This window comes from Xiphophorus couchianus, chromosome 2 (assembly GCF_001444195.1).
Source record: "Xiphophorus couchianus chromosome 2, X_couchianus-1.0, whole genome shotgun sequence".
NCBI lineage: Eukaryota > Metazoa > Chordata > Actinopteri > Cyprinodontiformes > Poeciliidae > Xiphophorus > Xiphophorus couchianus.
In genome coordinates, this window is record NC_040229.1 from 19,737,963 (window position 1) to 19,764,065 (window position 26,103).

At 37.4% G+C, this 26,103-nt stretch overlaps 2 protein-coding genes across 4 annotated transcripts in view; both read right to left on the reverse strand.

Moving 5' to 3' along the window:
* The window catches only part of rassf7a (Ras association domain family member 7a), a 35,101-nt gene extending 27,135 nt beyond the window's left edge, over positions 1-7,966 (reverse strand). For both annotated transcript variants that reach the window (XM_028003151.1, XM_028003141.1), the window contains exon 1: positions 7,768-7,966. The gene's annotated coding sequence lies outside the window, so the exon portion shown is untranslated. The remainder of the gene's footprint in view (positions 1-7,767) is intronic.
* Positions 7,967-16,121: 8,155 nt separating this feature from the next.
* On the reverse strand, positions 16,122-25,817 carry lrrc56 (leucine rich repeat containing 56). 2 transcript variants are annotated; one of them, XM_028003084.1, is made up of 13 exons: positions 25,738-25,817; positions 25,436-25,613; positions 24,741-24,828; positions 24,270-24,330; positions 23,170-23,266; positions 22,185-22,382; positions 20,358-20,526; positions 20,065-20,256; positions 19,795-19,862; positions 19,496-19,638; positions 18,254-18,465; positions 17,831-18,143; positions 16,122-17,039 (listed from the first exon to the last, which is right to left on the reverse strand). In XM_028003084.1, exons 2-13 carry the CDS (start codon positions 25,598-25,600, stop codon positions 16,874-16,876), a joined length of 1,872 nt encoding a protein of 623 aa, XP_027858885.1. In that variant the 5' UTR covers positions 25,601-25,613; positions 25,738-25,817; the 3' UTR covers positions 16,122-16,873. The 2 variants fall into 2 exon arrangements, with proteins under 2 accessions (XP_027858885.1, XP_027858877.1); XM_028003076.1 differs by having other exon boundaries at positions 24,270-24,342.
* Between the last annotated feature and the right edge of the window lie 286 nt (positions 25,818-26,103).

Here is a 26,103-nt window from a genome sequence, read left to right on the forward strand (position 1 = left end):
TAAAGCGATGTATGTATTCTACCTTAACAAAAGCTTGTGATAAAGGAATAACACTTTGTTCAAGCTAGTCATTTTGTTCCTTCACAACTTTGCACTTTTGGAGCTTTGGTCTTTTCGAATTCAGATTTTATATATAGGTAAAGAGCTGTCAATCTATAAGATGTTTTTTAACAATCATGCATCAGTTGACTGCCTTGTGATGTTTTGGACAAGCTTTGAAACCCATAATTTAAAGGACAAGTCTATAATCTACTTATCATCTAACTTGATGCATGACTATATTTAAATCATGGTGGCATTAATGTTTTGGACAACTCTTAGGGATGTGGTTTTGTACATGATAAACAAAACGTTAGCTTCTTTATGCAGAAAAGAGTGATGCCATTTACCCTTTAAGTCAAGAGCTTCGTGTCTGCTTTATTTAGTGTCTTAAATATTATGAGGTCTTCATTTCTGTTCCGTCAAAGGGAACTTTATTTTCTTCTTCAGAAATGTATTTCTTTGTAAAATTACACATAACTATTGGACTGAGTTTATTTTGCAACAATAAAGATGTGACTTTTGACCAAAAAGAAATAAATGGAGAATCTTCTCCTAAATCTGTAACATCAGTTGGATTAAGACAAATGAATTTGCTCTGAGAGATCCTTTTAGGTTAACATCCAACTGGTTCCTTTATTTATTTACTCTGTTTCTATGGTGAAGTCAAACAAATAAGAGAAGACAAAATTAACAGCCTGTCACATATTAACATATGAGTAACAAGTACTTGGAAAATGTATACCAAAGAAATTATTATTTATTATTATTATTTTCGAACTATGCTGTAAAACTATACACTGTGTTTCTGGATTCAAAATACAATAATTAAGCACCAGAGGGCCATTAAGACTAATTAGTCATTCTCCCTTTTCTTCACCTCTATCAGATGTCAGATTTTATTTTCAGCAAACTAATGAGCCCAAGCAGTCACAGCACCTAATAACCAGTGTGCTCATTGCACAAAGCAGAACTTTTCCAAAAATAGATGGCTGGCATTAATTGCATTAATTAGACGAGCTAAATCATCCAAACAAAAGTCCACACCAAAGACTGCAGCAGCTTTTAGCAGGGCTGAGTCAGAGGCCCATTGAGAGCCAGTTCGCAGTTACGTGAACTGCTTCACTGTTCTGTCTATAAAGCAAAGCTTTTGGCACGTATAAGAGCTGTGTTGTCAGACAAATCTCTTAAACAACTCTCTCAAATCATATGGGAAGGAAGAACCTCCTGAGACAGGGTTTAAGTACCAAAGGGCATTGTGAGAAAACTCTAAGGTGCCAAGCAGAAGTGACATTTTAACAGCAGGTATTGGGGAAGTAACTACACTTCACAGGCCCTGACAGGCTTATATGATTGTCCTACATCACATTCAGTTCATTTAAAGTTGAGGGAGGGGTATTATGATCCAGTGGATTATCAGTCCAAAGCCTCCCAGATTTTGCTGACACCTTCCAGGCATTCCTCAGGGCACCTCCCACTGCTGTGCCCCCCACTCACCAAACCCTCCCTTGTAAAACTCCACATATCTTCTCTCTTTTCCGTGGGACTGAAACACAAACTCTTTTCTTCCCCTCCTCCAACTCTCCCTCTGCATTCAGGATAGAAGCTAAAGAGAACAATGAAAATAATTTAAGCCTAAACTTCTTTATAATATATTCAATTTCACAAAAACGAAATCTACAATCTGTTTTTACCAAAACAGCTTAAAGTTCTGTTTTAATTCAAATATAAAGTAAATATGTCAGAAGTGCCTAAATGTCGTGAGTCAAGGTTAACTGAGTCCAAATTGATGAAATAGATGGCTCTGAGGCAGAGAAATAGTCTCCTTGAGAATGGGAGTGCTGAGTGGAACAAAGATGACTCAATTTCTAATTGTTCAAGGCTTTTACTGAGAACAATCTTCAGCAGGTGGGTAACAGGGACTAAAAGTCTAGAACAAGGGACTATAAGGCTAGAACAGTGAACAAAATATACATTTGAAACAGCAGCACTATTCAGAAAAGCATTTCAAAATCGTAAACTTTTGTTGACACTGGTTTTCAAGCGGCAAAAGGTCGTGCCAAACAAGCCTAAATAAAGCACTAATGTCTCATTATGGTCAGACCAGGGTTGTTGCTGCAGAAGTTTGGCTGTGTTGTATATCATGATGATGATAGGATGGTGTTTGCCAGCTAAGGTAATTGCCGTGTTAGGATGTAATTATAGCAAAACATAAATTAAGACCTGACTGAGTTCTGTTTTCCTCAGAAACCTAGCTCAAGAGAAAATTCATGGTTTGACAGCAAACCACCATTATTTTAGTGGAAATGGTGGAGTGACTATGCATAGTTCTAAGAAATTCTGGATATTTCTTGAACTTTTTTACATTTTGAACAATAGAAAACATGTCTTGCATCACTCTTTCCATTTCTTTATCTAAACCCATGCTTTTTCCATCCACCTTGTGGATGTTAAAGTCACTTTCTGTGAGAATTCACAGTCTCTTGAGATAACGTGGCACCATTAGTGTCACACTGTGCTGTTGCTATCTGTAAATGGAAATAGGATAAAAAGAGCTTAAGCAGAAAGCTGGGACTTTGAAGAGAGACCTAAACTTTTCGGTCAATGATGGGATGCTGATGGCAGGTCAAAGAGACTCGTTCACTTCTTCATCTCCTCTTTTTTGTGAAAGAGGTGCCCTTTCTCCAAGAACAAAAGGAAGTAGAGTCATTAAGCCTGTCCTGAGCGTCTTGGGACATGTCCCGTGTCCAAGCACAGGCTTTCTTAGAACAAGGAGGAGGATAAATATTCAATCTTTGTCTGAACAAACGAGTGTATGTCCACTGAGAGACAAATGAAACAAAGAGAAAAAAATGACTTAGGACCTGCCAGATGGGTAAGAACCAATAAATAAATGACGATCTCAAGAAAAAAAACTAGAGAAGTGGGGCTCTGTATGGAAAGAAAACCTTGCTTTATTAAGAGAAGAGCAATCATGTGGGTGGGGGTCAAAGGTGAGAAGTGAAAAAAAGATTCATTCAAGCCCACCCTGGACACACAGTCACTGACACCCTGCCGATCCAAAATTAACCAGTTCTGCTTTGTTGCTCAACATATTTCCGTAGAGACTTCCAAGTATCCTCAATGTTTACTGTTGTCCTTCCGCTTTCTAATGCAGTTTACCGTACTAATCTGTTCCTTGTCTGTGCTGAATGTCTATGGGACAGAACAATCCATCCAATGTAAACACCTGCAGGAACTACAACCTTTAAAAGCTTTCACTGTAGCAGGCCTGTCATCTCTTTCCTTCAGTGGCTTTACTGGATCAAAGCAAAGCTGTCTTTTGTACTTACAATCATGCACTCTAAGCACACACACAAAAACAGGAGAAATGAGGGCTTGCACACACAAACGCATGGTGATGCTGGCACATAATAGAGATGGATCTCTTTAATCATGGCATTCTAATAACAGGCATTTTAGTTGAAAGTGCTGGATGAATGCATAACCGATTTGCCAAAGTTTCAAGTAAAGGCACTAGAAGATGGGTTGAATTTTAACTAGGCCGGTGAGACTGCCATTACCGTCTCTATTCAGGTTCAAGTGTGCTTGAGTGTGCGCTTGAGGGGGTATGCGCATGAGACTGAATTAATGACGTGTGTGTTTGTCGACGGATATGCCAGATTATTAATCAGCGCTTAGACAAAGGCCATATGTGTGCAAGTCAGAGAATCTCTCCCACATGTCTCTTGCATATTCTGCTCCACGCTGGTATAAAACACAACCAGCAAGAATGTTAGGATTGTCGGGTCAGCAGCACTGACATCATGGCAGTCAGAGGCAAGGCCCCAGCACCAGTTCCACCTGGTTGCGTCAGTAATACAATACTAAGCTGTAGATCAATGACACAAGCTCCAACCCAACTTCCTGCTCACCCTGACTCTTTAAGCATTTAATATAAACTTAACGCAAACTGAAAATTCATATAATTAAATCCTAAGCTTTGTTCTCTCCAAACCCTACATCTTAACTGAAACTATCTTAAAATATAAAACCAAAGCTGCACTTCATTTTCAATAATTTCTTGTACAATTATTATATAAAGTAGGGAAGGCTCAAAAATTACATTTTAAAGCAGAACTTCACTAAAATGCAAAGCCTTAAAATGCACACAAAATATACCCCAACCTTTCTGTATGGTAAATATCCAAGCCACCCAATGGTAAAGTAGGTTGTAAGGGTAGACAGTATGGCCAGTATTTCGACAAATAACGAGAGCTGACAATATCTGAGTTTTAGAGTCATTTACTGACATAGTCAATACTACCCTGGATTAGCAAGATTCTGGTATGGATTCTGAAAAATATTAATCAATTCAGACAGGCTTTTAGCTTGAAGAATACAATGCCAACAGAGGAAGAGTTCTTGCTAAGAGCAGTCCAGTATGAGTCTGAATCATCAGAGTCATAAGCCAATATGGATGGTAGAGTAAAGCTGCAGCTGAATCAATTGGTGATAAGGCTAATGATTATCTCCACAACATGAAACTATTTAAGGTTTTCAGTTTGAGGCTTTTCATTTGATTGTTTTCCATGCATGTTCACCAATGTACATGTCGTATTCTTCTGGTGTCTCCTCAGTTATTGTGACACAGGAGCACAACAGTCATACAGCTGACATACAAATCCCTGGTGGAGCACAATAGTCGTACAAAGCAGTATTACTTTGTCTCCCAAGTCCCCCGTGTGGTTACATAGATACAAAACAGTAGCATAGACTTTCTGTCCAAATATGAAATTAGTGTTGTAAAGTAAAAGGTAAAAAACTAATTACTTATGGTCTTCCATTGATCTCTCAACGTTATTGCAGGTTGTTATATTTGATAAAAATCAACTAACCGTTCCTGACGTTTATAAGTGGAGAATTGCCTGGCTATTTACTTGTCAGTCTTGTCAGTGGAGTAAAGCGCCAAGAGACTGATGATAGCTTGTGTCCAGCTTCTAAGTTCAAAGAAGTCTGCAGGTCATCTGATAAAGTGCACCTGAAGGGGGTGTAGGGAGTCAGTTTCTATAGTTGCCAAGGTAACCAAACATAGTAACAGCCACCTGGTTTTTTGGAACAAGACTGGGAGCTCAAAGATACCACTTCAGGAGGGTAACTGTGCCAGAAAATCCTCTTAAAGCAACACAGTTCCAAAACAGAAGCCTCATTGTGTCCATGTCATGATGAGTGGAGCAGGGATCATGGCCAGCTGTTGAATCTTTCATAAATAAATAAATACACTGTTCAGATCTCATTTAAGACAAAATTACTTCAGCCAATTTCATTTCTGGATTTCTTAGTGTAGTTTTAGTGATTGGTTGAACATTTTTTTAACAAGTGCTGAAAGCTAACCAAAACTAACCAAACTCATTTGCTGGAAACTTTATGTTTGCAACAGACTGAAAATTTTGTGAAAAGCGTCAATATATCTGTAAAAAAAATTCAAGTAAATCAATTGTAGAGTCAAATTTATTACATTTAGTCAGGAAATTATGGAAATATGTGTCAATAAATTTGAGGGATTGGCTGCTGCTCTTTCCAGCATTTGAATTCAACTTGTCACAGATAACTTGTTTAAAAATAACACTGATTTCTTCTAGACAAGAAACTTAGTTAATGACATAAAATGATAAAACCTTGACAAGATGTTGACTAAGATTTATTTTGTTCCATTTGTACAAAGAGGACAAATGTAACAAAACATCTATTTATTGTCTGTAACCACTTTTTCCTTGTTAGTTTCGCTGAGGAGCTGTTTCCTATCTCCAGAAATTACTGGGCGAGAGGCAAGTATACACCCTGGACCAGTCACCGGTACAACAGAGGACATCTCAGAAACTGAAAGGAAAAACAACCATGCACGAACCTGTTCACTCCCAAGAGCAATTTAGAAACCATTTCAGTTAGCACGCATGTTTTCAGACTGTGGGAGAAAGCCAGAGCACACATAGAAAACCTATGAGTGCATTGAGAGAAAAAAGTCTTGGTCAGAACTTGAACCCACGAACGTCTTGCTGCAAGGCAAAAGTCCTAACACCGTGCATCCTCTTTCAGAGTTTCAAGTTGGAAAGATTACTTGTAAGCCAGTTTGAGGACAGAATTCCAAATTGGAAATTTGTAGCTCAACCCCAGGTCAAATTCAATATGGATGCTGCACATAACAAACACTGAACGTTGCAAAGGTTCACTATTTATTTGCACCTCTGCCCACATATTCTTACAGTCCTAATCCGTAAAAATTATTCCTAACTCTTTAAATGAAAACTGTATGTTGTTTTTGGCTTTCATTGCTATCCTGATCATAATAGCAAATCCCACCAGTGAGTGCAACAGGGTTAGGGCTAATATAAATATGTAATATTTACATTAATCCAATCAGTTCCATGCAATATTGATATTGACATAACACCAACTATGCTATAAATGGTCCAGCCCTAAAGCCCATTATAAAAATATATATTAGGTTGGATATGCTCACTGTTGCTCATTGTGTTGTGCACATATTAAATCCCATTTCACAATTTCCCCAGTATGATAGTCCTATCTGTATTTAGCACTCATGCAAGGAAATTTACATTTCTCAGTCTTTCTATATTCAAAGGGAATAGTGAATAATCCTGATTTTGTTTTTTGTCTACATATTTTAAAAGAAAGGCTTAAGATGAGGGTATTTTCTACAAAAGAAGGGCTTTGACTTTGCCTGTAATAACTCCTTTGACATAATTTGACGTTTCAAATTTGAAATCACTACTGGTTACCCTTAACCAGCACTTAATAGTAAAATCAGCATTGTATTCCAGTATGCCAACAGGTGCAACAGGTGCGTAAATGGAAAGTTTTATGTAATGTGCAATTTTTTTTTTTTTTTGGTGTTTGTCAACTTCCCATTTACAAAATACATTGAAAGGTGTGCCCTATAAAAATCTTTTGTTTGCAACAACACTTTGTAATGTGTATTTTAATCTATTACATTTGGTGGAATCGCTTTAAATAAAAACAAATATCAACAACAGCGAGGATGTTTAAGCTTCTTGAAATGGTGTCTTTGACATTTTGTCTACTCTCTGTCACTTTGAATCCATGCCACTAGGTATCTAGTGTCTACTAATGACACCACCGTGGAAGAACAATGAGACAAACAAAACTCAGAAAACACATTAAAAGACAATTTGACTATTTTCTAAATTAAATTGTAGCTCTATTAAAAATAAATAACTATATTACTTTATCGGTATATGCTTGTTCTAATTAAACCGCTTGATGGTAAATTAGCGGTTATTTTATCTAGAGAAGCTTATGGGAAATAACAAAGCAGGAATGTTTCAGAACAACAAAACAACAATAACACACAAAACTGACTCCACATCAATTATAATGTATCAATACTTTCTAAATTATCTTCTCATGTGTCAGACTATAGAATATCTCCATATGCTCTGCCACGAGAAAACAATCTACGTTTCCACAAAACAAGGTCCGCGTCATGACAATTAAATGATGTGGTAACAATGACTACAGAAGGAAAGACGGTTTAACTATAAAAGGTTGAAATTGCTGCTCTGTTTAAAAGCACTAACTCTAATTTGTTGTAGTTTTGACACTGAAAACAACTTCAGCCACATGTTCAGTAAGAGAAGTAAAAAATAAAAGCAAAAAGAAAGAAAAAGTTCAAAAATAACTGCAGCAAAACGCATTTGTTTAACTCACCTCCTGCAGTCTAATAGTCTTTACAAGCGCCTGTCCGATGAGAATACGGGAAGAGTAAGAGGAGGAAGAGCGAGCCAGGCTGTCTGTGTTGTTCTCACATGCTACCTGATCCACCACCACAGGCTGCAGCGTCAGGGCGACTGGCTCAGAGCAATGCAGCGGGGAGGGGGGCGGCTGCAGAGAAAAGCAAAGCGGTGCCGCCATTCCCTCCCGTCACCCTGGAAACCAACGCTCTTTCAAAGAAAACCGGCCAATGGCGAACACCGGCAATTGTGTTTTCGCACAAAAAGTCACATGACTGCCCGAATACCATTCTCTTCGTGCTTTTGAGAGAAAGAAAGATAAAAATGAAAAATAGAAAATAAGTGAGGGCTTGGTGCGCTTCAAAAGGGAAAGATAAAAATGGAAGGAAAACCATTTTTATTTTATCATCCCGTTTTCGCATATTAATGTAAAACTTTAGTGTTTTTACTATTTTGTGGTAAATCCCCGCACTTATTTGAATCAGAAGGCTTGGTATTTCTAGAGATTGCCAGATTTAAATATATCAATTCTTTAATTTTTCAAAATAATACCGTTCCAATATATATTTAAAAGACAATAACATTTGAAATTCATTGCTAGCTTTCATGTGTCAAAGAATAAACAGAATGTGGGGCTACATTACTGTTTCAACAATGATACTGAATAAACACGAGTGTGTGTGTTTCCTAATAAAATGCAATCTTCATCTGGCCGGTAGACATGTGATAAGATTCTTATTGTATGACAATCTTGTGAGAAAATACTAAAAAGTCATTATTCAATAATAATTGTATCTACTTGATTTACTTTCTGTACTTTAAGCAAAGGTAAAACTGTTTTTCTTCAGCCTAAAATGAATGGATAACTACACAAAATTAAACCTTTTGTTATTCTCTGTAGGTTAAAATAGCCAAAATGAGCTGATGTCAACTCACTGAGCAGTTGGGCAATCTGCTCGTGAAAGCAGCTCTCTATTTAAAAAACATTTATTTATGAAATAAGCAAACTGCCTTTTTGAATATAGCTCAGGTGGCTTTAAACTACCTTTCAATGTTACCATTGTTAGAAAAAACAATGCTTTCAGAGTGAGTCAGGTTGTGTTTTCTGTGACTGTCAATTACATTTAATCACTTGGAACAGCACCCTGAGATCCAGTGTGAACAAATGAGGCGTAGAAAAAGGGGCATTCTGGAAAGCTGATGCTGAAGCTGACCTTAGAGCAAAAAGCTTCATATTTGATAAACCTAAAGCAAGGCAGGGTCAAAAAAGGCCAATGGACACAAATCACCCAGTGATGCAGAAATACAATCTCAGCAGAAAACTAAAGGCAGAGAATACATTCATTTCTGATCTTCTTTTCTCTTTTCACCTTCTAAGATGTTTGTTTTTAGCTTGGTATTAAATCTTATCTTCAAAGTTAACATATTTGGTTTTACTTGCATTCCGACAAAAATGAATGCAGGGGGGAAAAAAGAATAAGTTGCACAAAACGTTTCCACCATACTGGAGAAGGAGTTCTCTGCTGCTACTATTTTAATTTCTTTTTAAGTTTGTTGAATAGACAGATATATAAACATATACTGGACGATGAAATCCTTACAAAGTACAGTTACTTGAGCTTTACAGTTGAGTCTGACATGTGCCTGGGGTACTTATATAGTAAAACTTTCTCATGTAAATTCCCGTCATAACTAAGAGACAGTGCAGTCTTCAAGCTTTAGGGGCTGGCTTTATTGCTCAGGCTGAAATCACACGTCTCACTTTCTTGGCAATACACTCAGCACTTGAACACAATGATTTTTCATGTAATACTTTGCCTCAGAGCTAGTAAATTACCCTTCCTCACCAGTGGTGGCCAGGTCTGCTTTTCAGAAAAAGCAATTAGAAGAAAGAGGGGGTCCGTATTTCAGTAAATGTGACAAGAACAGTACATAACGTGTTACCAGTAGATGAAGCTCCAACCTCTGCCACTTTCCTTTTTCTTTTTTAAAGGTGATTCAGAAAAAACACCTAAGGATCAACAATCCTACATACGCCTGCCACTGGATAATAGGCATGTTTTGGCTCCAGGCTTACAGATAATTCTTGGGATACCCTTCAACCTGGAGATTGGGTCTGCTTCCAAGACGAGACCAAACAAAGTTTCATAACTAACTATATGCCTGTTCACAAAACATGGGCTGCCAATTTATTTCTCTTAAAACAGCAAAGCACTAATAAACGAAAAAGGAAACTCAAGGGTGATTGTGTGGTATACTTGCACTTCAGTGAAGCCAAGTCAAAACACAGCATTTAAATTTAATCACAAGGCTAGATGCTGCATAAGTATAGTTCCCTTTTATGACAGTCTAGCACATTTGCGAGACGCAAAGAAACCAGGTATTTACTAACACTGTGTAAGAAACATATAATCATTTTTCTTTTTCACTTTCTAATTTTGTTGTTGGTTTAGGCTGATAAAGAATACTGAAATCATTTCTTTTTCCTAAGTGCCAAAATTTAAAATGTATTTTATTGAAATTAAGAAGTTTATAGCATATGCACCTTCGAAAAGTTTGTGATATGATCTACTATGATGATGCATCACACTCCATTCACTTCCACAGACTTTTCAAAATTTAATACGTATCATTTCAACCACTATTTACTGCATCTGGCTTCTTCTTGTGCAGAATTATGATGCATGTCTCACGGCAATGGTGTAAAAGTCAAATGAAATGTGAGGAGACTCTGAGAAACATCAGCTACGTATCTGATTTAGTGCCACATATGGAAATGACACAAAATTGGATTTTTATTTGAGTGAAAAAAAATTGGAACTGGGCCATTCAGACAGCCACAAAAAAGACAGTGATGGGTTATAGGTAAAATAATTTAGATTTTAATCACATGTCCCTGATGTATGAAGGTAGCAAAAAAGGGAACAACCAAATCAATGTTTTCAAGTCGCAAAGTTGATATTTGAAAGACCATGTGCAAGCAAGGATGTTTTCTAACTTAACACAGTTTGGAGTAAACCTGACATTGACTTAATTCTGTCTGGATGAATGGACCAAAATTCCTGTAAACTGTTATAAGGATTCATAGATGTTTGACTCAAGTCGCAAGGTTTGGCATTTCTACCAAATACCAATGAAATGCATGTAAACATCTGAATTTGAAAAGAAAAAAAAATCATTGTTACATTTAGCAAATATGTTTGGTAATCCTGACAGAAGAAACATAAATTTAGTCAGACTTACCGTAATCTAATATCAATAAATGTGTCTTTTTATACAGTATATGTAATGTCTGGTTTCAACTTTATGTGTACTCATGAAAGTCATTAAGTCAGGGGCAGTGATGGGCTAGGAAAGTAAGAGATATATAACATATATCAAATAAAGAATTTGTTTTCTAACTGATATAATAAAAATCTTCTTTATTTTCAAGTGGCTGAATTATGGAAGAGGATTAGGGCCACCGAAAAAAAAAAAAAGAATTCTGAGATTAAGGTCAGAATTCTGACTGTAATCTCAGAATTCTGACTTTGAACTCAGAATTCTAACTTTCTGACTTTAATCTCAGAATTCTGACTTTAAACTCAGAATTCTAACTTTCTGACTTTAATCTCAGAATTCTGACTTTAAACTCAGAATTCTAACTTTCTGACTGTAATCTCAGAATTCTGACTTTGAACTCAGAATTCTAACTTTCTGACTTTAATCTCAGAATTCTGACTTTAAACTCAGAATTCTAACTTTCTGACTTTAATCTCAGAATTCTGACTTTAAACTCAGAATTCTAACTTTCTGACTTTAATCTCAGAATTCTGACTTTAAACTCAGAATTCTAACTTTCTGACTTTAATCTCAGAATTCTGACTTTGAACTCAGAATTCTAACTTTCTGACTTTAATCTCAGAATTCTGAATTTGAACTCAGAATTCTAACTTTTTGACTTTAATCTCAGAATTCTAACTTTGAACTCAGAATTCTAACTTTTTGACTTTAATCTCAGAATTCTGAGTTTAATCTCATAGCTCTGACTTTAAAGTCAGAATTTTTTTTTGTTTGTTTGTTTTTTTCGGTGGCCCTTATCCTCTTCCGTACTGAATAAATAGGTCAAAGCAAAAGGTATTTGTTCTGTGGATGGTACAATGATGCAGTAAAACTCTTTATGGCTTTTTTCTTTTGATTCCAGTCTTATGACGAAAGCTCTGCTGCTTTCTGATAGGACACATTGTAGTTTTCATGCTGTGCAAGTACTACATCTATTTCAAACTTCTGTGTCACTTATCCAGTCAAATTATTTTTTTCCAGTCATGTTAGACCTCATTGCCTAAGAACAATCCTGCCATGACCTTTAAAAAAAAATGTTAACATTTTTAACTTTGTTAAGAGGTGTAAATGCAAAATAAATAAATACATAAATAGCTAAAGTTATGGAGGAGAACAACAATAATTTGTTATGATGTCAAGAAAAATAAAAAAGGAACCCATAGGGTGAAATTAAGGAAGTTGGACAGAAAAGGTAAAAACCGACAGAAGAAGTTCAGTAAAATATGAATAGGAGGAAACAAATAAGTTCCCCCAACAGATAAGACATGCTATATAGCTCTTTTGTTAATGTTTACAGTAACAATTAAAAAGAGATACAAAGGGTAAAATATATATTCTAGCATTATTTTCACAGTAAAAGTAACTATTTTATGTTTTGAACACATTCTTAGGGGAATTCACCTATTTATTTATTTACAAAACCTTGCTTTTTGTTCAATAAATAGTGACGGGGTGAAATCAGTGATGATAAAACATGCCGACTTGCGTGTTTATCTCAAAATTTCTTTTACAGGACTTGCCCTGGGAGCACCCTGTTTCCATGGAAAACAGCAAATACTCTACTGCCTTTGTATTGACAATGTTTTGATCTACTTAATGATAAAATGCTTGTCCAGCGCATTACCGGTACGTGATGTAAGCAGCTGACAGATGTTATGGCGTTCTGACATAATCTCATTCTAAAATATGAAAACAATCAACCTGGCTGGAAGGTTGTGTGAGATGACAATAGATTGCACTGCAGTTTGTGTTCCACTTGGATCGCTTTTGAAATTCCCCTGTCCTGACTAAATTCGATTTTATCTGAGGTTGTGCCAGCTGACATTTCTCCCACAGGCCATGAGGTGGCAAATATTGCACGTGTTTAAAGCACATGAGTAGTAAAGTTACATTTACCTGATTAACTCAAAAAATACTTTTAGGAGTTTTATTGCGTTGAACTTTACTTTAACTTGTGTTATATTTTTATGAAGTATCATGCTTGCTTGAGTACAACGTTACTCTATTTTCTTGTGCTTACTTTCATTCTGTCTGGGTTATTAAAACGTGTACAGGCTGATGTGGGTTTATAAACATGTGCAATGTAAATAGCGTTATTTGTGTTCAGATATCCGATTTCTGCCCCACTCCAAAAGATTTTGCCTCACTCGCTTGAAAAGAAGATAACTCCTTGTTCTCCTTGCCACTCTCTTCAACTGAGACAAATAACCCTGAAAGAGAATCATACTTCATTTTTTCCAGTATCTTAATTAGGTATAGTCAAAGAATCATTAAAATTTGTTTCACACATTGTTTCTGATCTGTTGGTATCCAGCATGAGATTTACATCTTCAACTCATATTTTACTGCATTGAAACGTTGCATGATTGCATGAAAATTGAAGCCAAGTTGGCATTTGACCTTAAATATAACTGTACTCTGATTTGGTGGTAGATAATTAACATCACCACAAGAGTTGTTCCTTAAAACTTGTGCAGCAAAAGCAGTACAAATGTTGGTTTAGCATGGAGATGGATGATGTGATCAGACAGGAAGAAGAATTCAAGTGAGTGTACAGCAGTAAATTACACTGTATTTATACCTTTCATTTGCCATTAAGTGCTCCATGTCTCCACTTGATTGTAAAGATGTCAACAGAAAATGAGTTACAAGGCTTAAATTCCTCACGGAGAATGGAATTTTTCTTCCGGCAGAATCTTTTCCTCGGCCTGTCTGAACTCACACTAAAAGTATTTTCAGTTGTAACGCTAGAGTGAAAAAAGACGGAATCATTGCAAGTCAAAACAAAATAATGATAATATAATTGGACTAGGATGAGTTCGTCTCTCCTAATTGTTCACACCCATCCCCTTGGCTGCAGTCACAAGAATGTGTAGCATTATTATTGTTTTGAGGAATACAACTAGACCTTCACTAAACATGAAGATTATTGATTCCACTTAATGTCATTTGGTAATTACATTTGGTAATCAGTACATGCTGACATCTTGTCTTTCTTTGAAAATAATAGTTGCCATAAGGGGAGCTTTGTTCCTGTTGCACAAAACATTATCTATCCATTCTTCCATCTTTTTTCACTTGTCCGAGATTAGGTTGTGGGGCAAAAAGGTCAAGGAAGGAATCCCAAAGATTCCTCTCCACAGTGACACTCTGTAATTCATCCTCAGAGATTCCAATTCAAAACACATATAAAGCCCCTCCAACGGGTTCTGAGTCTTCCCCTTCATCTCTTATAATATGACCAGACCATCCAAACTTACTTTTGATGCAGTTGTCTTTACGTTCCCTTAAGATGATGGAGCTCCTTGCCCTGTTTCTTAAAGCTGAGTCCTGTCACTCTTCTGTGGAATCCAACTTCAGCCACTTGTACCCAGGATCTTGTTCTTTTAATCATGATCTGAAATGTATGACCATAACTGCAGGTGGGTCAGACTGAGAGCAATTCTACAGTCTCACTGATGGTAGATCTCTAACTCCGTGGATTGGAGTTTTGCCTTAGGGGAGCAAACTGAGATTCCAACTGGCTGAGCCTTGGCTGCTGGGGATCTGCCCAAAGAAGCTTAGGGAGACTCAATCAATGTGGACCCACCACCTGCAGAAACATTGAGCTTGGGTGTACAAGCTCCCACTAGTGTAACCTCCCAGGCCCACTAAAAGTGGGGAAAAGTGCATGCTGTTAAGTTTTATCTGTCACAGTTACCAAATAAAATTAGCCACTCACTTCAGTGCCACCTTTGTTTTTCTTTGTATCGGATGAATGAGGAAATCTATTTTTTCAATCACCTTTTATTCAGCCAGAAAACAGCCATTTCTGGTTTGTCTCATTATCTCTAATAACTGGAGTTTTGCAAAGCTTCTCTAGGATCAGACTTGTGAATAATACCTGTCAGAGAAATTAGAAGATTACTTGAACTGGGTAAGGTGAAAAGCACTGCTAGTTTCATTCCATTCTTCTCTATCTATGTGTTGAGATGTGAGCCCAAGACTTAAAACACCTGAAAGGATCTAAGGGAGTTCAGTAATCCTCATTATGAAGAAACTGGATGACCCAATCATAGGAGATGGTACAGTTATTGAAATTCTTCGAAGATAGAAAAACAGATTACATAACCACCGCGTACCAGTTCTGTACACATGGACATGTTTGCACAGTTAATGCATTCCTATAAGCATGCCATTATCTCTTAATCCGACATGAAAACTTATGCATGAAAGACCATAATATGCTGAGTGCTTATGATGTCTGTGTCTTGGTTTGCAAATGCTCATTTCAGATACTCTGGGCAAGCTTAGTAATATCAACTTTCTGGTTAAAGCAGTTCCCCTGAAATGAAAGTAGACATAATGATGTTTGTGACATCTTCGAAACAAACTTGTCTCAACATTATATACCCTCGGGTAAAGCAAAGATATTGAATGTGTCTTGTCCTCATCTAGACAGTGGTTTTCAGTGAGTTCTTGCGAAACATTAGTCTCAGATTGTCCTTCACAGTTGAGCAGAGAGGTGATTTCCAATTACTGTAGGGAAACAGTGTGCAATAAGTCACAATAACAAGATCTGAACTTCAATTGAATTTCATTTGTTCCACTCCATTGCTTATCATGATTCAGTACATTTCTTTTTCCCTTTAAATTTCATTAGTGTGTGTTTAAAATAAGTTCTTGCAAACGTTTATGATACATTACACTCATTTTGACTAATCTGATGGGGTGAAAAGATAGAAAAAAAGGACTTGAGTTTTACAGTTTATTCCATGGATTTTCAAAAGGTTGTGAAAGCAATGTTGATTTTAAAAAAGTGTACAGCTTGTGCCCTCTAGAGGCTGTATCAGATTCTTACATCAGTTAGATTAGCCACAATCGCTCCTATAATTCGAAATGACATTTGGGAAAAAAATTTCTTTAAGTTTTGCTTTATAGTTACATTTTCATGTGTAACTGAATAGATTCATTTACTACTTCAACTGAGTAAAATATGACCGTTTTGAGGGAAAAAAACAGTTCTTAAACTGGAAGTTTATAACAAACCTTTAATTGTGCTTATTTTCCAACAGCAACAGAATCCCTCAACATGGGTATCCTGAAAGCACTCAAAATCGTTTGATAAATAAATTATTTCGAACACATCAAGGGTACAAATCTTAAAATATAAAGATTCCCTGCTTTCTCAAAACATGATCTAAAAAATTATAATCAATGGATCAAATAGAGGGATGTGTCCCATTCTGGGATATTTCACATGAGGGTTACCTTTTTTGGGGGGGTCTGTGTGTGTTTCTTTAGGTCCTCTTTCCCCAGTTCCTCTGGCTGTGACCCAAAAACCAGGGTCAACACCACCTCCAAACTTATGTCTGAATTCCTACAATATTTCCCAAAGGAAGAGTGGAAAAAAAGAGAGAACTGCTGGATAAGTATGAAGGTCTATTGATGAGATTTATGCCTGTATTTAGTGTGAAACTACAATTAAATATCCATAACGGCCCTGAATGTGGTTTTATGGAGATACCAAATACAATATGGAAGCAACTATAAAACATTGGGCATCTGTATAAGTGATTCTCCGACATTGGTTTACACTTAGATGCAAGATTGTGTCATATTTTTTGGTCTGTTTCCTCAACGCCTCTAACCTGTGGTTTTGTTTTCTGCTTTGCTCCCATCTGCACTGCGAGCAACTAGAAATTAACCAGAGCTGAATAAAGAATGTACAAACTGAACAGAAATGACAAAGCCTAATGCCTAGAAGGCAGGCCGGCCTGGTGTCAGTCCAGGTCTGAGCTCCCTCTGGACGGTTGGAGTAGATGGTGCTGGGGATGTTTCTGCAGAACTGCTCTAGCAGTGTGAGGGCGGGATATCACTGGTCTCTGGAGGATTTTTGACATCTTTTGCTTGGAGGTCAAAGGTAGACTGGACCTGTCCATAACCGCACTGAAAGATAATACAAGTAAAAGTTCTAATAATAAGAAAAAAAATATTTATATGTAAAATTGAAACATTTATGATTCACAAATCTTTTTGTCTTGTTAACTATATTGACAATTTATTTTGCTAAAGACACATATTTTAAAAATATGCTTTTTAACTGGCACTTGTTGTAATTACACCTCCTCAACTGAAGACCTAAAAGATGTGATTTTGTATTTGAGAAGTTGCAAAATCTCATTTCTGGACAAAGAAATGAAAGACTATCAAATATTCACTGGTGTTAAATAAGCACAGCGTCAGTACAAAAACACATATCTGCGCATTATTTATTTGAAAGACAGCTTGTCTTTTATTTTGGAACAAAAGTCAACTTTGACATTTTTTTTAATATATAAGTAAAACACACTAAAATCTAATATGGTTAAGATTAATTTTAAATAAATGGAATACCTAAAACGGAAGAAACATTTAAAGCACAAAACTATGAATCATAGAAAACTAAGGAAAAAATAAAAGAAATAGACAGATTTTTTGGAATCTGAATAGTAATTTCAAAGAAATCTGAGCTGATGACCAATGGTAGGGATTCATGTAATGATTTTGAACACCTAATAAAGTTGATGCCAATTGAAAAACAATTCTCCATTTGCAATAGCGTCTGGATGTTCACAGTTAATAAAGTTTTCAACAGATGCAAATTAAATAAATGGTATCCTTGTTTAAATTGGAGTTTAACAATTTAAACAAAACAATATGAAAATCAGCCTAAAAAATAACTGTTATTATTGTCATACCTTGAAATCACTGGTCCTTCACATGGATAACTTTTCAGAGGTGGATGGGGTGAGTAAGTGGCCCTTGCGAAATGTCTCTTGGACGTCAGTTCTGTTTCTGTTGCAGCTGACGTTGTTTGAGGGGCCAAGTCTTTTCTGCCGAGCTGCTCTGGATGGGGCAGGGAGAGACGAAGCTTACGGGCACGAATGCCTGGCACCTTCGTGTTCATGGGAGCTGCAGTGACATGAACAGGAGGAGAAGGACAAGGTGTGGTGACTGTAGACAGGGATAGTGGGACCATGTTGGGGAAAGATGCTTCTTGCTGATTCAGGTCTGACAACAGTAAGAAAGAAAAATCCTTTTTAACTGTTACAGTTTGAGTAATCACGTACAGAAGTGTAAAAAGTAGTTACTTTAGTTGCTTTATGGATTCAATATTTCACCTGGGGAAAGAGACTGAAATGATGAGTCTGGTGAGCCAGTAGCTAAGCCGTCACAGAGTTTGTCTTCTTCTTGATCTTCGTCACTGCTGTCGCTCTTCATACCACCAAAGTCTTCTTCTTCCTCCTCCTCCTCACTTTCGTGCTCTTTTTCATCAGAATGGTGAATAACCAGGACCCGTGGCAATCGCTCTTTCTCTATAATTGCTAGATGTCTGGAAAACAAGTTAGAAAAAATACAGCAGTAGTTCCCAAATGTTTCATGATCTCTTCCACAAAATAACATGATCAGTGAGCACAGCTACAATTAGTTGAGGTATGCAATGGGGATGCATGATATAATAAGAAATAATGTAATTGTAATATGATATAATATTTCAATGACAAATAAATCCACATTTAACACCCCTTTCTTTTTCATGTCAACTTGCCTTTTACAGAAACCATTTACAGACACAGATAGTGTTCATCTTAACGTGTATAATCTCAACAGATTTACATTGATGAGCCCAATTGTTTTGCTTTATGATATTTACAGAAAAAGATCCATTTTATGAGGAATGTCTTGAAAAGGATTTTGTGTCTCCAGATCTCATAATAATACAAATCTCATTCCTTTTTTTAAAAGTATCCTGCAATAAACGGGCTCCCAGATTAAGAAAAATAATTTACCGTTCAGACATTTATTGCCAGATTTCATACTGATGAATGGTAAATGGGTTTTACTTGTACAGCACTTTATCAAGTCCAGAGGAGCCCAAAGTGCTTCACATTACATTCAGCCATTCACACAGTGACTACACTGTAGTCACAGTTGTTCTGGGGGAGTCTGACAGAAGTAAAGCTGCCATGCACTGGTATCACCGGACCTTCTGACTGCCACCAGCAGGCAAGGCAGGTGAAATTGCAGGATGAAATCCTACCACAATCACTCCATAAGATAAGATAACTAATATATTTTGAGCCAAGTGAGAAAATATTTACATCTCAGTGTATTTATGAGCACAGGTAGTTCCTACCCCTGGGTTTCCAAGTGTGCCCTGAAAGATCTCTGTTTTCTTCTTCTTTAGCGCTTTCTCTACCTCATGGATAAAACACCCTCCCCTTGTAAAGATATGGTTAAAGGCTAAAAATGTGATTCAACCACATCTGAAATGAGACGTGAGCCAAAGACTAACACAAAAAGGCTTTTACAATATTAAGCTAAGAGCATAAATAAAAGTGAGGTTTGCAATCAATTTTTACTTGCTGTGTTGTTCCCTCCAGGCCCGCAGCTCTGCAAACACATTGACACGCTCTTCAGGATCAGGCTCCTTTAGGTCATACGTGTGTTCTGGCACATAGATGGGAAGGTCGCAAGGGATCAAAGAGGATCTGGTTGGTGCCGTCTAAGAGACAGCAGAGAGAGATAGCAGGTATTTTTGTTTTACTGTGAGCTTACTTTTTGTACTGTATCAGACCAGTAGCAATTTTCATCTGTATTGTTTTGATCAGTGATTGAGTGTATTGATTTGGGGAGTCAGATAGATGAATTTGTTTCTCACGTTCAACTTTTCTCTCCTTGCTCGAACAGCCTGCACAGGATTCCCACAAAACAGGATCTTGCCAGCTCCTCCACCAACCAGCAGATGAGAGAGAGACAGCAGGAAATTACAAATGCATCTTGCAAGGTGATACAACGAGAGCCTCTTGGTGGCACTGTTAGGCCAGGGTGGCTGCTGTTTGGATTGTTTACTGTTCATGCGTTTCAAAACAGAACAGCAGATATCACTAAAACTAAATGCATGTCAGGATTAACCAATGCTGAGCCACACCGTGCGTAAGGGCGCTGGTTTCTGCTTCTACTGATGCTACATCAGAGTCTGAAGACGTTGGTCTTGATCCCGGAGAGGAAAGAACTTTGTGCCCGGTCGCCACTATGGGCCTCATGTTTGCAGACGACGTAGGTCTGACACCCGAAGGACCAGTAATGTGTGCACAATAACGTAGATGGCTTGCTATCTTTTCTACAAATTGAGAAGTTAGATGTCAATTAAACAGAGACATTTGCAATCAAATATATTGCATAAAGATGTGCATTCAAACATTTATTTTATTTTATTTTTACCAGCAGTCTTGAAAGAGTTGGACTCTTGAAAAGACATTCCTAGAATGTCCCAGTCTTCTTGCGTGGTGCTGCAGCAGGTCAACTTGTCCTCCTCCACCTTCACATCATCAAGGTAACGCAACTGAGGGACCAACTCCCTCACTGCTGCTCTGTAATTATACTCTTCAGCCTAAGCAAAGGAGAGAAAACAATGACGAGGAGAGACGATGTAAATGTAGGGGACACATCTGTGTTTCACCTCAAAAATTATTAAGAGGAAAATATTTAAAGATCGACACATAATTGTGTCTCCAAAGGGTCCAGTCAAAGTTTAAATCTATGTCCAGTATCATTTCCTTTCTGGCTCACAATTTTTCAATGACATTGTGTTGGTCTGACACATAAAATCCCCAAATAGACAGACAGATCAGTGGCTATTATTTATGTGCAGTCATAATTAATTAATTAATATGCAAGTTCCAATGAGGCTCCTTTGTCAGACTAAAAGTACCTGTTGCAAATAAGAAACTTTAAGCAGGTATCAAATATAGTTTTAACTAGGCCCACTTTTCTCCATTAAAACCGTTTCTGTTTTTTGGTCTGATGAATATTTTTGAACATTTCCTGCGTTTAGTCTAAAAGTATCTGAATCTAATGTCTGGAACAGGTTATTATTAAATGGAAATGATGTACTGCACTCAATGTTGATTTGCAAAGGCACACCCTTGCAAATTCATTGCACAGTGAATTTCTTAGCTACCGAGAAATCAAACTGGGGCTCATCACTCCTGGCTTTCACTAAATCCCACAGATGCTGTGAATAAAAAAAGAAAGAGAGACCGGCAAGGATAAAACCAAAAAGAAAGAGGGAAGAGAAAGATCATCTAACAGAGAGGAAGTGAGCGGATGTGTGCATTTGTGTGTGTTGGAAAGAGAGACAGAGAGAGAAGTGTTGATTTGGGGGGAGAGAGAGCAAACCCAAGAATCCCACAATTACTACAAAGCACATGCCTAATGCATATTCAGCTCAGCATCTCCACTCATTGCCCTAGTTTCCTAATTAATGCTCCACTGGTGGGTGTAAATAAACACATTCACAAAGGTCCAAAAAACTCACAGCTAAATGCGGCTTGGTATCGTGCATCCAGGAAAATAACAGTGGCATAGAGAGTTGATTTATCTGCTTGACATTTAGAGTGTATTGCCCTGTTTACAGTGAGATTTTGTTCTGCAACATCACAACAAACCTGTTGTTCGCTATGATGCATCTCTGTAAAACGCTGTCAGCTATTCAACTGTTAAGTTTTGGGTTTTGATATCTTTTGTGTGACCAGAGCAGATCGCCACAAATACTTTCATGTGCCAGCACACCGACAGCCTGCGAGCACAGGAGACACTGGTGGATGATCACAGGCACGAGCTGCATTTGCAAGCAGGCTTTTACAACACCAACTGAATACAACACTTCCTGTTTAGGAGCTCTGCCCAGCTCCTTGCACAAGACTTATTCAACTCCAACCGTTCACAGGCTTCTTTTAGATTTTGCCAGACTACTGCCACTTTGATAACTTCACCCTCTTGGGGGAAATTTAACTTGAGAAATCCTAAAATACAGTAAACATACGCAGAGTACATTTTCAAATGTATATTGTCAAGTGGTTGATGCACAAAACAAAGCATTTGGACTTTTGGTCATTTACATGTTACTGATTCTAGCGAAAAGCAACAAACAAAATTACAATGTACATGATAAGCCAGGACAATTCTTATCATATGGAAAAATGCAAAGTTAAATATATACAGACTGATTTAGTTGCATGATAAAAAATACCAAAAGAAATTCCCTACCTGAGGGGAAGCAGGGTTAGGGCGTTTGCTCACAGGGTTCCCCTCTAGGGTGAGAGTTTGGAGATTGGGACACAAACCCAAATACTGAATCTGGATAAGGTCGTCCACACAGTTCCCTTCCAAATCTAAAAGCTGCAGGTTCTCCAGCATGGGAACCTGACTTAGGTCGGACACATTGTTATAGGGTAGGTAGAGCTCCTGAAGCAGGAACAAGGATCACAGAAAGTGAACACATTGAGCAAGTTTAAATATAGAACCTTGGAAATATGTAAAAAAAATATATATATATTCACATCTCGTAAAAGTTTTTACATTTGTGTCACATTACAACAATTTCAATGTATTTTATTAGAATTTTATGTGATAGACCAACACAAAGTAGAGCAAAATCCTGTAGTTAAGCAAAAAAGGTTGAATAGTAGTTAATATTTTCTGCAAATTTTAATTTGAAAACTGTGCCATTTATTCAACCCTCCGGAGTTAACACTTTGTAAAACAACCATTCACGGCAATTCAATGCAACTACAAGTGAAGGTCTTTTGGGCGGTCTCTCTCCACCAGTTCTGCATATCTAGAGATTTTCCTCATTCTTCTCTTCAAAACAGCTGAAGCTCAGTCAGAGTTGATGGAGAGCATCTGGGAACTTCTGTCTGCAAGTCTTCTCAGAGATCCTCAACTGGATTTAGACCAGGAATCCTCAAATCCAGGCCTCGAGGGCCGGTGTCCTGCAGGATTTAGATGTGTCTCTGCCTCATCATACCTGAGTCACATACAGTTTGTTATCGCTCACAAACCTCTGCTGTTTTCTGCAAATTTTACTTTGAGTTGTTCTATCACATTGAAGGTTTTTTTTGTTGTTGTTGTTGTTGTAACTGAAGAGAAGTTCCTTTGGTACAGATACTTTTGCAAGGATCTTTACTAACAACGATAAATGCTGATCACAGTATTAGTTTTTAAGCAATCTTCTATGACTGTTATAATCTACCTTAAGAGAATCAAAAGTAGAAATGCCGCTTAAGTCTTGAAGGCAACAGTGAGACATCCACAGCACCTGCAGGTGGGACAGGGTGGTTCCCAGGTCTCTAGAGAGACAGTGCAGCACAAAGTAGAGGGACAGGCAGCGTAAGGAGATGATACTGCTGTCAATAATGAGAAAGACCAGCTAAGTTTCATTTTAGAAATTGAAACAATTTTTTTTCCATTGGAAATTCTATTTTGCTTTTCTTCTACGAATCTACCCCTATTGTACATTTTAAAAGAAGTCAGCTTTAAAATATATCTAACCCTGGATCATGCTCTCTGCTACAGCTCCTTTAGCCGTGAGCAGGAAGCGCTTTCAGAGGCAGCACGTGTCCAACTGGCTCTGCTCCACTGGTCTCAGAGTGGAGCAGACAAATCTTTAACTTTTTGTTTGCTCCTTTTTTAATCTTCCAGACATTTCTCAAATTATAACCAGAAATTTCAATGGCCCAGATGCGGCCTTCTGATGTGGCAGGACAATCTAAAAAAAAAAAAAAAAGTGGACGATATTTTCCGTCCTTTTCTTTGAGTGTGAAATGAATACATTTGAAATGTGATACGAAACAAAACCCCCTCTATTGTGTCATTGTGAAACAGGTGGTGAAGCTTAAACACGTGTATCGGTAGTATCTCCAAGATTGCAGGAAACAGCACACCTCTGGTAGTCTGGTTTACAAGCTGCAAACTGCACATCCTGTATTGTGGGAGAAATGGTGGAAATGTCGGAGTAAAGTACAACAGATTATAACAGCTGCACAACAGCGCAGCATTCCAGTGAACACCAACCTTCTAGATGCCTTGTCTAACTCAGAGGACCATTTCTCATAGCTCAATAAGTGAAGCTTAGCAGTGAATCTCCAATCATTTCCCCCTTCTCTTGATTAAGTCATAGATGTCTTAAGAGAAATATATAAATGTGAAAAAGTCAAGCAGTGGGTTTTACTTTTGGCTAAAGGGTGAAATCCTTCTTGAATAGTATGGAAGCTGTAATGATGATTTACTGTAATTAATTTCCTTCACATACTACGCATAAAAAGAAGATAACATCAGTGTTTTAGTACCTACCTCAATGACATGATGAAGCTGTTGTTCATTTTCAGTTGCTCTAATCTGGGCAAGTAAGCACCTGCAAGAAAAACTGATAAGCAAAGCCATATTTCTATCACTTTTAATGACAGATGTACTGCATGTTGTATTTCAATACAGAAATTTCCCTCATTTTCAGTTCATATCTTCAAAAGTTTAGTCCTCCCCAATCCCTATGTTAAAGGAAACGTGACTAAAACATGAAACTTGGGAACTGTACACACAGTTTCCATCAATCATGAACTCATGATGAAATTTAGGATTTTTGAGAGAACAAAGATGAATGCAGTAAACATTTTCCTTTTCAGTTATCACTGTAGACATCTAAATCTGCCTGATGGAACTGTCTTTTTCTAAAGCAAACAGCTAGAACAAGTAGAGGCGCTGTTGTTTCCAAAAAGATTTGATTGAAAGGCCTATAATACAGCTTGAACGTAAGTTATTTCTCACCAAAGTCACCCAGTGTATTTTCTTGGGTGTCTACGCAGATCTCCAGATGGTTCACAAGAGAGAGGTCATGAGTACCACACAACAGTTTCTGTAGAGGGACAAAAATAGTAGACATGCCATACCAGAACAATGCAGCTAAATTATATGTCTCCAAAATCTTAATTCTCTAAATGGTACCATAAATGTGGTGTGAAGGATTTTTTGTCTGGCCACATCAACTTTAAACACCACCAACAGTTCTCTCATAATAGTGCCTTGCAATAAGTATTCACACCCCTTGAACTTTCTCACATTTGTCAGATTAAAGCCACAAACTGAACTGTACTGTGGGAAGATTTTATGTGATAAACCAGCACAAAATATTGTATAAAAGTGAAGTTCCAGAAAATGATACATGGTTTTTAAAAACATTTTTAAGAAAAAATACAAAAAAGAAATGTGCATTTCAGCATCTTGTCAGAGATTCAGTTTCAGAATTGTACTTTGTATTGGTCTATGACATGAAATCCTTGTAATTTATGTGACAAAATAGGGACAAGTTCAAAGGGTATCAATATCTTTGCAAGGCACTGTAATTCTATGCAGCAAATCCTTAAAAGAAGATGTGTTTTATAGACTGCACACAAGTAACATGAATGTTTGTCCATTAAGATGTAAAATGATTGATTTTAAGGTGTTTTTGACAGACAGCGTACCAATCTTTTTGGAGAAAGGTATGGTTCCACTGCTTTGTCTGGGTCTTGATTCGGTTTACAGGCAGGAGTTGGGTTGATGCTCCCTGAACCGCTCAGCTCAGTCACTTGAACCCGTGCTGTACCAGGCCGGACCTCCAGGACCACAGAGTCATGACACACACTCATTTCTCACGACAATCTGAAGAAAGCAGCCATGAACAATAATTATGAAGCTAACGTTTATGAAAAATTTTTCTAACAGTTAGCTGTAAACAAAGTAACAGTGCGCTGTACGCAAATTATATAAAGTTAGATATTTTTACCTGACGCAGGGAGTAGTCTTGTCAGTACCGTTTACAGATCATCTAAACAGACAAAAGTTTACTTGGCAACCGGGGTCAACTTCCTGGATACGAACCCGTGGCTCATTGGGATATGTAGTTCCCGTCCGCCATATGAAACGTTCAGGCTACCAGTCGGGGAAAACAGAAAAGTGCTCACTATTAAGTTAAATATTTATTAAAAATGTATTGTATTTTAAAATGTGAGCATAGCAAACGTTATGCATCCTGAAAATGTGACAGTTTTCGATTACCATAAATATTTGACTGTATGCTTTCTAGTTACAACTGTATATGTTTGCGAGTTTGGTTACAGGCCAATTTATGGCTGCTTTGAGAGGACAAAAA

What these genes read in the sequence shown, in the direction of transcription:
- lrrc56 (XM_028003076.1), bottom strand. Translation starts at nt 25,600, where the DNA reads ATGAGTGTGTGTCATGACTCTGTGGTCCTGGAGGTCCGGCCTGGTACA. An exon ending in AGCTTCATCATGTCATTGAG is followed by an intron (nt 23,267 to 24,269) that starts GTAGGTACTAAA and finishes CTGTCTCTCTAG; the next exon opens with AGACCTGGGAACCACCCTGT. An exon ending in CTAACCCTGCTTCCCCTCAG is followed by an intron (nt 20,527 to 22,184) that starts GTAGGGAATTTC and finishes TCCTTTGCTTAG; the next exon opens with GCTGAAGAGTATAATTACAG.